The 13,292-nt window shown below is 38.9% G+C and overlaps 1 protein-coding gene across 4 annotated transcripts in view; it reads right to left on the bottom strand.

Moving 5' to 3' along the window:
• Nucleotides 1–13,292, bottom strand: part of TASP1 (taspase 1) — a 351,413-nt gene that overhangs the window by 316,546 nt on the left and 21,575 nt on the right. For 2 of the 4 annotated variants that reach the window (XR_002786162.2, XM_003411457.4), the window contains exons 2-3: nucleotides 11,100–11,318; nucleotides 7,056–7,123 (exon numbers count right to left, since the gene is read on the bottom strand). The exons of 1 other annotated variant lie outside the window; for it this stretch is intronic. Coding sequence is in view for 1 of the 3 variants with exons in the window: in XM_003411457.4 (XP_003411505.1) it covers nucleotides 7,056–7,123; nucleotides 11,100–11,244 (213 nt within the window). In the remaining 2 variants the exon portion in view is untranslated. Of the gene's footprint in view, nucleotides 1–7,055; nucleotides 7,124–11,099; nucleotides 11,319–13,292 lie in introns of those variants that run through there. One more of the 4 variants, XM_064275771.1, reaches the window with a different exon arrangement.

Here is a 13,292-nt window from a genome sequence, read left to right as displayed (position 1 = left end):
AAAAATTAAGATGAAAGGGAAACTCATTTCTAAATAAATTACTAAAACTCCAATTTAGTAAACAAAGAGAAACTTCAAATACTAAGAATTGTATTCCTCATTAAACATTTAAAAAAAAAAAAAAACTCATTCATTGTATAAACTGAGGAGGCAGATTACACAGCCCAAATATATGTTTCTAGGACTAAACTACTATAAAATTAAAATTTGTTTCTGAAAAGATTTCACATCTTTAAAAATATAAAAATTGGGAGCAGGGCCAAGATGGCAGAGTAGTCAAATGCTTCCTGTGGTCCCTCTGACAATACAGACCCGAAAAAACAAGTGAATCGATTATATATGACAATCTAGGAGCCCTGAACATCGAAGACAAAGTAGAGGAATCAGACTGAGTGGCAGGAGGAGAGAGAGATGGTTCAGAAGCAGCAAGGAGTTGCCAGAACTGACCTGGCTGGCACCAGCACCCCACAGGCTGGATTGGCACATGCAGGGTGAGGCAAGCAGCAGGACTCAGGACGCGTTTTCCACATCAAGAGAGGCCAGACAGCAGAGACCCTGCTCAAGCGTCCAGAACCAGCGAGAAGCAGCGCTCAATCAGCAAAATATAAGTAAAAGCATCTAACCTACCACATGGATCAACCCCTCTCCCCTTTGGGAAGTACCTCTTTCCCATTTATATGTTCCCTCCCTGCTCTGCTTCAGGTCTGGTCCAGCTCAGTGACTCCTGCACCCCCTGGGCGAGAAGTAGGACCCATCACACGCTTTGAGCCATTCTCCAGGCTTTGGAGAGGGAACAAATTAACAAACAGGAAAAAATAATCTGCCAGCTCTCCTAAGACAGGAGCTCAGGGCAGGCACAGCCTCTTTGCCTAGGTACAGGCATAATGGGTCCATGGACTCTGAATGACTTTCACCCCTGCACAGATCTGTGTGGAACCATTTTAGCAGCATTAACATAGCACAATAGGCTATATACGAGAAGTCTATTTTCAATTGCATCACCTATAAGGAGGAGTAGCACATTCGTGACATTTGAGACTGCCCTGCCCATTAAGCAGGGTCTTCAGCTACCCTCATAAGGGGCCTGAGGCATGACGGCTCCATCCACTTCACCAAGTCGTCCACAACAGGGGTCCAAGAATAAGTGGTGACTCCCAGCCCTTACAGCAAACAGCACTGGGTACCCATAACCCGGCTGCAAAACCCACCCACCTATGCATTCGAGAGAACAGGGACACACCTTCTACCCAGACACACAGGGGTGGCCATTAAATCCTGCCTTGCTCACCACATAACTCCCTACTGCAGCCACATACCTGTGCCTACTCCAACCACCCCTGCCCAACTAGAACTGTAGGTGAGAGCCCATACCACACACTCAGTGACTGATGACCTGGACACCTGAGCTGAATTCACACAAGAAAAGTAAACGGACTCATATACCTAGTAACACCTCTAACCACCTGGTGACAGGACATGAGAGCTTCAAAGGCACCAATAATCAAACTAGCTCACATGATCAGCCTATATGGGCACATCAATACAAAACAAGAAGCTAGGACACAGTAAGGGAACATAAAATAGTAACTTATAAATGGCTAGGAGATAACAGTCAATATCAAATCAAATAAAGAGGTAGACCATGATGGTTTCAGCACATATGCACAACAAAGAATCAAGAAACCTTCTGAAGGAAGATAACTTCTTGGAGTTACCAGTGGTAGAACTGAAAAGATTAATACACAGAGCTCTTCAAGAGATCCAGAAGGAGATTGGGCAAAATGCAGAACAAGCCAAGGAACACACAGACAAAGCAACAGAGGAACGTAAGAAAGTTATACAAGAGCATAAAGACAAATTTACCAGACTGCAAGAATCCACAGAGAGACAGCAAACAGATATTCAGAAGATTAACAATAAAATTTCACAATTAGATAACCCAATAGAAAGTCAAAGGAGCAGAACTGAGGCAATGGAAGTCTGAATTAGTGAGACTGAAGATAAAGCACTTGATGCCAACTTATTTGAGAAAAAATCAGATAAAAAATTTTAAAAAATGAATAAACCCTAAGAATTACATGGGGCTCTATCAAGAGAAATAACCTACAAGGGATTGGAGTACCAGAACAGGAGGGGATAACAGAAAACACAGACAGAATTGTTGAAGATTTGTTGGCAGAAAACTTCCCTCATATCGTGAAAGATGTGACGATATCTATCCAAGAAGCTCACTGAACCCCACGTAAGATAGATCCCAAAAGAAAGGCACCAAGACATAATATAATTGAACTTGCCAAAACCAAAGATAGAGAATTTTAAGAGGGGCTAGGGATAAACGAAAAGCCATCTACAAAGGACAGTCAGTAAGACTAAGCTCTGACTACTCAGCAGAAACCGTGCAGGCAAGAAGGCATTCGGATGACATATATAAAGCCTTGAAGGAAAAACAACTGCCAGCCAAGAATTACATATCCAGCAAAACTGTCTCTCAAATATGATGGCAAAATTAGGGCATTTCCAGATAAACAGACATTTGGGGAATTCGTAAAAACCAAACCATAATTACAAGAAATGCTAAAGGGAGCCCTCCAGTTAGAAAATCAGTAGCATCAGACAAAACAAAAAATGGACTAAATAATGCAGTCACAGATCTTTCATATGGAGAGGAAATCAAGGCAATATAAAGAAACGAAGATTGGTTTAAACTTAGAAAAATAGGGGTAAATATTAAGGTAACCGCAAAAAAAACTAACAATCCTACACATCAAAATAAAAAACAAGAAAAACACAGACTCAGCAAATACACACTCAACAACAATGAAAAAGAAAAATACATAAAAACGACTCAGCACAGAAAATTAAGTAGAACAAAGAAACTGTCAACGACACACAAAAAAAAGGACATCAAAATGACACCACTAAACTCATACCTATCAATAATTACGCTGAATATAAATGGACTAAATGCACCCATACAAAAAGCGTGGCAGAATGGATAAAAAAACGCAATCCGTCTATATACTGCCTACAAGAGATATACCTTAGATTTAAAGACACAAACAAATTAAAACTCAAAGGATGGAAAAAAAAATATACCAAGCAAACAACAATCAAAAAAGAGCAGGAGTGGCAATACTAATTGCTGACGAAATAGACTTTAAAACAAAATCTACCTCAAAGAATAAGGAAGAACACTATATAATGATTAAAGGGTCAATACACCAGGAGGACATATCCATGATAAATATTTACACACCCAATGACAGGGCTTCAAAATATATAAAACAAACTCTAACACAATGAACAGAGACATAGACACCTCCACAATAATAAGAGGAGAATTCAATACACCAGTTTCGGTGAAGGACGGAACATTCAGAAAGAAGCTCAATAAAGATGGAAGATCTGAATGGCACAATCAACCACCTTGATCTCATATACAGAACACTCCACCCAACAGCAGCCAAGTACACATTCTTTTCCAATGGACATGGACCATTCTCCAGAATAGACCACTTATCAGACCACAAAGAAAATCTTAACAGAATCCAAAACATCGAAGTATTACAAAGCATCTTTTCTGACCATAGAGCCATAAAAGTAGGAATCAGCAGCAGAAAAAGCAAGGGAAAAAAATCAAGGATGTGAAAACTGAACAACACCTTGCTCAAAAGCTACTGAGATATAGAAGAAATTAAGGACAGAACAAATAAATTCACAGAATCAAATAAGAATGAAAACACATCCTACCAGAGCCTTTGTGACACAGCAAAAGCAGTGCTCAGAGGTCAACTTATAGCAATAAATGTACACATCCAAAAAGAAGAAGGGGCCAAGATCAAAACAGATAGATAGGCCAAAGGAACAGAATTGAGAATCCAGACGTAAATTCATCCACCTACGAGCTGCTGATGTTCAACAAAGGCCCAAAGTCCTTTAAATGGGGAAAAGACAGTCTCCTTAACAAATGGTGCTGGCATAACTGGATATCCATGTGCAAAAAAATGAAACAAGACCCATACCTCACACCATGCACAAAAAGTAACTCAAAGTGAATCAAAAACCTAAATATAAAATTTAAAACGATAAAGATCAAGGAAGATAAAATAGGGACAACACTAGGACCCCTAATACATAAATAGCATAAACAGAATATAAAACATAACTAACAATGCACAAACACCAGAAAAGAAACTACATAACTGGGAGCTCTTGAGAATCTGACACTTATGCTCATCAGAAGACTTCACCAAACATGTAAAAAGACATGGGAAAAAATTCTGGGCTATGACATATCCAATCAGGGTCTAATCTCTAAAATCTATAAGATACAGCAACACCTCAACAACATAAAGATAAATAACCCAATTAAAAAATGGGAAAAGGATATGAACAGGCACTTCACTGAAGAAGATATTCAGGCAGCTAACAGATACATGAGGAAATAATCATAATTATTATCCATTTAAAAAAAAAAACAGAAAACCAAACCTGTTGCCATGGAGTCAATTCCGACTCAAGGCAACCGTATAGAACAGAGTAGGGTTTCCGAGGAGCGCCTGGTAGATTCAAGCTGCCAGCCTTTTGGTTAGCAGCTGTAGCTCTTAACCACTACACCACTAGGGTAAATGTAAATCAAAACTACAATGAGACACCATCTCACTCCAACAAGGCTGGCATTAATCCAAAAAAACACAAAATAACAAATGTTGGAGAAGTTGCAGAGAGACTGAACACTTATACACTGCTGGTGGGAATGTAAAATGGTACAACCACTCTGGAAATCGATTTGGTGCTTCCTTAAAAAGATAGAAATAGAAGCACCATAGGATCCAGCAATCCCACTCCCTGGAACATATCCTAGAGAAATAAGAGCTGTCACAAGAATAGATATATGCACACCCACATTCACTGTAACACTGTTCACAATAGCAAAAAGATGGAAACAACCTAGCTGCCCATCAACGGATGAACAGGTAAACAAATTATGGTATATTCACACAATGGAATACTACACAACAATAAAGAACAATGATGAATCCATGAAATATCTCTTAACATGAATCAATCTGGAAGGCATTATACTGAGTAAAATTAGTCAGTCACAGAAGGACAAATATTGTATGAAACCACTATTATAAGAACTCAAGAAAAGGTTTAAACACAGAAGAAAACATTCTTTGATGGTTACAAGGTGGGGAGGAAGAGAGAGAATTCACTAACTAGATAGTACACGAGAATTATCCTAGGTGAAGGGAAGGAAGACACACAATACAGAGGAAGTCATACAACTGGACTAAACTGAAAGCTAAGAACTTTTCTAAACACAACCGAACACTTTGAGGGACACAATAGCAGGGGCAGTGGTCTGGGGACCATGGTTTCAGGGGACATCTAGGTCAAATGACATAACAAAGTTTATTAAGAAAATGTTCTGCAACCCACATTCGGAAGTTGTGGCTGGGGTTTTAAAAGCTAGCAAGCGGCCATCTAAGACACCTCAATTGGTCCCAACCCACTTGGAGCAAAAGAAAATGAAGAACACCAAAGACACAACGAAAATATGAGCCCAAGTGACAGACAAGGCCACATAAGCCAGAGACTCCATCAGCCTGAGACCAGCAAGAACTAGATGGTGCCTGGCTACCATCAATGACTGCCCTGACAGGGAACACAACAGACAGTTCCTGACGGAGCAGGAGAAAAGCAGGGTGCAGAACTCAAATTCACATAAAAAGACCAGCCTTAATAGTCTGAGACTGGAGTAGCCCCAGAAGACACGGCTCCCAGACTCTCTGTTAACCCAGAACTAAAAGCATTCTCAAAGCCAACTCTTCAGACAAAGGTTAGACTGGACTATAAGACAGAAAATGATACTGGTGAGCAGCATGCTTCTGAGCTCGAGTAGACACAAGAGGCTATGTGGGCAGCTCCTGTCTGGAGATGAGGTGAGAAGGCAGAGGAGGGCAGAGGGGGACAGGAGCTGGTTGAATGGACACAGGAAATAGAAGGTGGCAAGAAGGAGTGTGCTGCCACATTGTAGGGATAGCAGCTAGGGTCACATAACAATGTGAGTATAAATTTCTGTATGAGAAACTCACTTGAGCTGTAAACTTTCATCTAAAGCACAATTTTTAAAAAAAAATGTAAAAATTATAAAATAGTTTAGTGAACATCTCACATTTAGCTTTATTATTTTTAATAAAAAATGTATATAAATTCCTAAAATATTTTACATATATATATTTATGGGATTTCATTCATAAGAAAGAGCTTGGCTCTCAAAGCATAATCTTTCTTTTAAATGGTACGTAAAGATAAACAAAAAGAGCAGAGAGAAACCTATATTTACCTGATTTACAATATTGAATTAACATTCTATTTGCATAAAAAGTAATGGAAAGTTTGCCTACAAGAATACATAGCCAGGACCAAAATAAACACAACAATATTTCTTCTAATTCCCTTCCTGCCCCACATTAATATCCAACGATTTTGTAAAACCTCAAAAACCAAAAGGGAAAAAAGCACAACTGAGAACAAGGGCAAAGCTAAACGCAGGAATGATGATGAATCTGCTATGATATAAACCACGTGATGAAAAACAGAAGGAAAAAGTACAGGATAATCTAAGAAAAGTACCTATTTTAATTTTTCATTATTTTTTCTCCTCTTCATGGAAAGATACGTTGACTGCCTTTGAGCTGTTTTCTCTACCCCTTCTATGAAGGCAATGCCTTGGCAAAGATTTTTAAAAGAAATAGGATTATGTGCCCACAATCCCAAAAATACAGACTTTAATCTGTAGAAGGAGGGGAGAGATCTAAGCATGATTTGGAGAATGAAAAATGCAAAACAAACCCAAAAAAGACCCCTCAAATATGAGCAACATAATTTCGTGATCCAAACCAAAGATTTTCTTCTAAACGAAATATTAAAATTTTTCATTTCTAGGTAAAGTTGCTTTATGCTCAAAAACTAAAATGTTTAGAGCATACATTTTGTTCATACCTTCTGACAAACTGAAAGGTTTAGATTATACATTTTGTCCATACCTTTTGACAAGCTCTTTTGCATACATGTTTATATTCCTTGGCTTTGGATTCAGAATGATAACCTGCACCTGTAGAAGAATCATCCAATTTTTAGTTATCATTAAAATTATCAGACCTTGCTCTGTCTTGAACACTATGCTCTTTTAAGAACTATCTATATGGGATCAAAGTGACAACAGCAACTTGAAAGATTAGATAGGAACCTTAGGGGGCAGTGAGTTTATGTTAATGAGGGAGGAACAACTCAGAAAAGGGGTGAGAATGGTTGCACAACTAGAAGAATGTAATCAATGCCATTCAACTGTACATGTAGAAACCATTGAATTGGTGTGTTTTCCTATGTATATTCTCAACAACAACAAAATAAATAAAATTTAGAGAAAAAAAATCAGACTGTGATTATAGTATCTGAATAGTCCATATAAACTGGTTCTGTCCTAAAACATAAAACAAAAAAAACCATTGCTCTAGTTGTGTGGAATTTTAAAAATCTAATTGCATCTTTCTCCAACCATAAGTCTTTTTAATATCATTTCTTATCTCCTTTGTCAAGAATTATGTTCCTGCTAAACCAAACCAAACCAAACTCCTTGTCGTTGAGTAAGTTCCAATTCGACCCTACAGGGTAGAGTAGAACTGCCCCATAGGGTTTCCAAGGAGCCCCTGGTGGATTCGAACTGCCGACCTTTTGGTTAGCAGCCGAACTCTTAACCACTATACCACCAGGGTTTCCAATGTTCCTGCTAGAGGCCCTATAAATAACTCATGTTACCAAGGAGACTTCACCAAGATCAGCCCCTATCCTCCTTCTGAGAACCCCTCTCCAAAGTCAGGAGTTCTTACTAGGTGTCAGGAATAAGGTCCCTTCAAGTTTCCCCACCGTTGACCTGTAGAAAGTCCTGCGTTTGGGAAATTACTGTTTGGAATCCAGAATTCTTAACGGTAACTTCGGGAAACTATGTAACTTCAGAGCAATATTTGAAGTTAAGGGGTGCTACTTACATCCCACCACTGCTACAGCTACCATCCTCCCACCTAAATGATTCAAATCCTCTTGACCACCAAAGTACCTTAGGATGTCTCCGAAACCTCAGTGATATCATATTCATGACTGCCTATTAGAAATTCCCGTGGTTCCTGCCTCTTGTCAAGAAGCCCTAGTGATGCACTGGTTAAGCACTAGGCTTCTAACCAAAAGGTTGGCGGTTCCAGTAAAGATTTACAGCTTTGGAAACCCTATGGGGCAGTTCTACTCTGTCCTACAGGGTTGCTATGAGTCAGAATGCATTTTTGGTTTTTTCCTGCCTCTTAACCACAGAAACTTTGACAAAAGAATGACTCTGAGTAGATTTGTTTCCCTAAGGGGATTAATACTTGCTTGGTTAAAGATCTGAGTACGGTCCAAACAAGAAAGAAAGACGAGCCTTTAAACACTCTTGATGATCAAGTCCTCTAGTTCATGCTCTTTACAGCGCACTAAGTCTTCCCCCATTCCCCTACAGCCCCTAAGGAAGGTTAAGAACTACTTCTCGAGGTCTCTGGACTCCTCTTGTGAGTCTGCAGACTCTCTAACATTAGCCTAATCCACCTTTTCTCGAGGCAGAGAAAGAATGGCCCATGGTTCAGGGAGCCAAAATAACGGAAGAGATACATCAACAACTAGAGCCCATAATACAGCCAAATGCTAATCCTGTTTCTCAAGAGAATGCTGAACCTTCACAGAGCCTGAGCCAATATTCAACCGGCCTCTCTTCATGGCTCCCTAGAAACAGGTGATCCCAGGTCAGTCTTATATTTCAGAGGCCCCAATTTTTCAACAACTGTTTCCCAAAGCATAGGACACTATTGCCAAAAAGATGACTTTATTGTATAGAAAAAAAAAAAAAAATCAAAAAGCTGTCATGGACCATCAATGCCAGCTCATGACAATCCCATGTGCGTCAGTTTTCAATGGCTGATTTTTCAAGAAATAGGTTGCCAGGCCTTTCTTCCAAGGTACCTCTAGGTGGACTCAAACCTCCAACGTTTTGGTTAGCAGCCAAGATATTAACAGTTTGCACCACCCAGGGGCTCCTTACCATATGGAGGAAAGTATTAAATAGCATTAACATATAATCTCTCTGATTAGAATATGGAAAAAGTCTGTTTGGCTCCAGTATATCTTGAGTATCTGCTTAACACTTGCTAACTTCCCTATTTAACAAAGGAAAGGCAGGTGGACAAGCAGAAGGATCCAGTTCAAATTTAATTACACTGTTTTCTTTGAAATATGCTTACTCTTTTTACGGCAAATGATACTGATATTCCATTTGAGTGACAAATTGCACCTTTAAATCTTTAAGTTAAAAAAATGCTTAGTTTTTTTGTTTGTTTTAATATTAAGTAAACAGCACAAGTAGTATACAGATTAGGGAAAAATCAAGCATCTGTAACTCAAATGACTGACGTTTGGGCAAGTCCATCCTAGTGCTAACAAGACAGGTTTAAAATCCATATGTTGGATGAGGAATGAATTCATTCCCTTAAACATGCCATGATACATATTTCTACATAATCAACCACTCTATCTGAACCTCTACTAACTTAGGAGGGGGTCAACCTTTAATCTACACATTCTACTACCATAACCCAGATCTTTTCCTACTACTGATGGCACCCAGCAGCAACTTTACCTGAGAGCCATTCGTTTAACAGCTCAGCGGCTATCCAAAAGGTCGGCAGTTCAAGTCCACCAGCTATTCCCTGGAAACCCTATGGGGCAGTTCTACTCTGTCCTGTAGGGTGGCTACAAGTCAGAATTGACTCAACGGCAACAGGTTTGGTTTTTTAGTATGTTTCCGAGAGAGGAGGGATAGAGTCGTGTACCACCATGGTAGTCATAGAAAGCAATGTCTTCCAACAAACTAAAACCTCTATGTTGTTGCTTATTACAAATTGCAGACATTTTTTGTGCATTTTCCAAATGGTCACTTGCATAAGATAACTCACTAGGTACTATGGGAGATGCACCAACAACATGGTGTAGCAGAAAGAACTCTGGACTAGGAGTGTGAAGGCGGGAGTTCTAGTCCTAAATCTACTTCTAAATGGGTTATTCCATAAATTTACCTCCTTCTCTATAAAATCACCTGTAAGAAAAAAGAATTGAATCCTTTTTTTTTTTTTTTTTAGATCTTTCTAAATTAGATTCTACGAGACTTCCCAGGACATCATGTCTAGATAGAGCCAAAGGTTAATGGCCAGGCAGGATATCAGTTTTATAAAAAGGAACAATTCTAATCCTCACCAAATATCAAAACTAATCCTGGTCCCATCCTGTATAATAGTCTGAAGAAAGTTAAAAGGAGACCCAGCCATTCCTTCTCCCTTCACAGAAGTGAAGTAATGGACTGCAGACTCTGAACCCAGGCAATAAAAATGGCCAAACAAAAGAGCCTTGTGTGTAGAGACCTGAGCAGAACTGCACTGCTCTAAAATCCAAAAACACTCAAATGATGGGGAATACAGGGGTTGAACCTCCCTGTCCTGTGGCCCTCTGAAGTAGAGAGATGACAGGCTGATGGGCACTAGACTGGAACTCATGGTCCTGGGTTTCTCAGTCTGGAGGCTCTACCACCAACTAGCTCTGTGGTTAAAATCACTTAATCTCTCTGCTCCTAAGGTCCTTGTTTATAATATTAAGAGGATTAACCAGCTCTAAGATTACATAATTATACCCTTCTGTGGCCATTTTTATTTTTAAAAACATAAACTAGACTTTAAAATGTTACTTTGTCAGGTTTTAACACAAACTAAATATGTCTATTTTTTTATAGGGGTAAAAGCAAATAATGGATGAGGAAAATGAAGAAGACACAGGAAGAGTGGCCATTATAAGATCTTCCAGCTGGGCACCAGGAAGAGGATCTCACCAATCTCTTTGGTTCGAACTCTGCTTTGACAGTTTGCATCTCTAGATGTGAAAATCAATTCTCAGTATACATCAAGACCAAAAAAAGAAATCAACATTATTTTCATCTTCCCACTCACCCACCTAGGGCTTACCTGCATGCACCAGCACAAAGCCCCCTCGTTTCTCTTTATGGGACTGCTTTGTTTCCAACTCTTTGGCTGTTACTTTAACAGCCGAAACCTGAGATGATCTGGAAGGCATCCCTTCCCCTGAACTCATCCCCTTCTCCATGGTCATTCTCCAAGGTTACCATCTTCTAATGGGGAAAGAGCATACTTCCATCCAAAAGTAATTTCAGAAGAAGAATTACCCTAGAGGAAAACCAACAAAAATGGTATGCATCTCTTTCCACCAAGACACACATTACTTATAAAAATTCATGCAGAAATAATTTCCAAAAAACTTATTTTTGAAGTTATTTATTTGGGTGATACAAAGGACTTTTTAAAATTAGAGTTGATCTTCAACATAATAAAGGGCATTTATACAAAGCCAATAGCCAACATCATCCTAAATGGAGAGAGCCTGAAAGCATTTCCCTTGAGAACGGGAACCAGACAAGGATGCCCTTTAACACCACTCTTATTCAACATTGTGCTGGAGGTCCTAGCCAGAGCAATTAGGCTAGACAAAGAAATAAAGGGTATCCGGATTGGCAAGGAAGAAGTAAAATTATCTCTATTTGCAGATGACATGATCTTATACACAGAAAACCCTAAGGAATCCTCAAGAAAACTACTGAAACTAATATAAGAGTTTGGCAGAGTTTCAGGTTACAAGATAAACATACCAAAATTACTTGGATTCCTCTATATCACCAAAAACAACATCGAAGAGGAAATCACCAAATCAATACCGTTCACAGTAGCCCCCAAAAAGATAAAATACTTAGGAACAAATCTTACCAAAGATGTAAAAGACCTATACAAAGAAAATTACAAAGTATTACTGCAAGAAACTGAAACAGATCTACGTAACTGGAAAAACATACCTTGCTCATGGATAGGAAGACTTAACATAGTAAAAATGTCTATTCTACCAAAAGCCATCTATATATACAATGCACTTCCAATCCAAAATCCAACGACATTTTTTAACGTGATGGAGAAACAAATCACCAACTTCACATGAAAGGGAAAGAAGCCCCGGATAAGTAAAGCATTACTGAAAAAGAAGAACAAAGTGGGAGGCCTCACTCTACCTGATTTTAGCACATATTATACAGCCACAGTAGTCAAAACAGCCTGGTACTGGTACAACAATAGGCACACAGACCAATGGAACAGAATTGAGAACCCAGATATAAATTCACCCACATATGAGCAGCTGATATTTGACAAAGGCCCAGTGTCAAATAACTGGGGGAAAGATAGTCTTTTTAACAAATGGTGTTGGCATAACTGGATATCCATTTGCAAAAAAATGAAACAGGACCCATACCTCACACCACGCACAAAAACTAACTCCAAATGGATCAAAGACCTAAACATAAAGGCTAAAACGATAAAGATCATGGAAGAAAAAATAGGGACAACGTTAGGAGCCCTAATACAAGGCATAAACAGAATACAAAACATCACTAAAAACGACGAAGAGAAACCAGGTAGCTGGGAGCTCCTAAAAATCAAACACCTATGCTCATCTAAAGACTTCACCAAAGGAGTAAAAAGACCACCTACAGACTGGGAAAAAAATTTCAGCTATGACATCTCCGACCAGCGCCTGATCTCTAAAATCTATATGATTCTGTTAAAACTCAACCACAAAAAGACAAACAACCCAATTAAAACAAAGGATATGAACACGCACTTCACTAAAGAAGATATTCAGGCAGCTAACAGATACATGAGGAAATGCTCTTGATCATTAGCCATTAGAGAAATGTGAATTAAAACTATGATGAGATTCCATCTCACTCCAACAAAGCTGTCATTAATCCAAAAAACACAAAATAATAAATGTTGCAGAGACTGTGGAGAGATTGGAACACTTCTACACTGCTGGTGGGAATGTAGAATGGTACAACCACTTTGGAAATCGATCTGGCGTTTCCTTAAAAAGCTAGAAATAGAACTACCATATTTTTTTTTTTATGATCCAGAAATCCCACTCCTGGAATATATCCTAGAGAAATAAGAGCCTTTACACGAACAGATACATGCACACCCATATTTATTGAAGCTCTGTTTACAATACGAAAAAGATGGAAGCAACCAAGGTGTCCATCAATGGATGAATGGATAAACTATGGTATATTCACATAATGGAATACTACACATCGATAA

The sequence above is a fragment of the Loxodonta africana genome, chromosome 24, assembly GCF_030014295.1.
Source record: "Loxodonta africana isolate mLoxAfr1 chromosome 24, mLoxAfr1.hap2, whole genome shotgun sequence".
In the NCBI taxonomy this organism is placed as follows: domain Eukaryota; kingdom Metazoa; phylum Chordata; class Mammalia; order Proboscidea; family Elephantidae; genus Loxodonta; species Loxodonta africana.
This window is presented reverse-complemented; position numbering and strand designations above follow the sequence as displayed.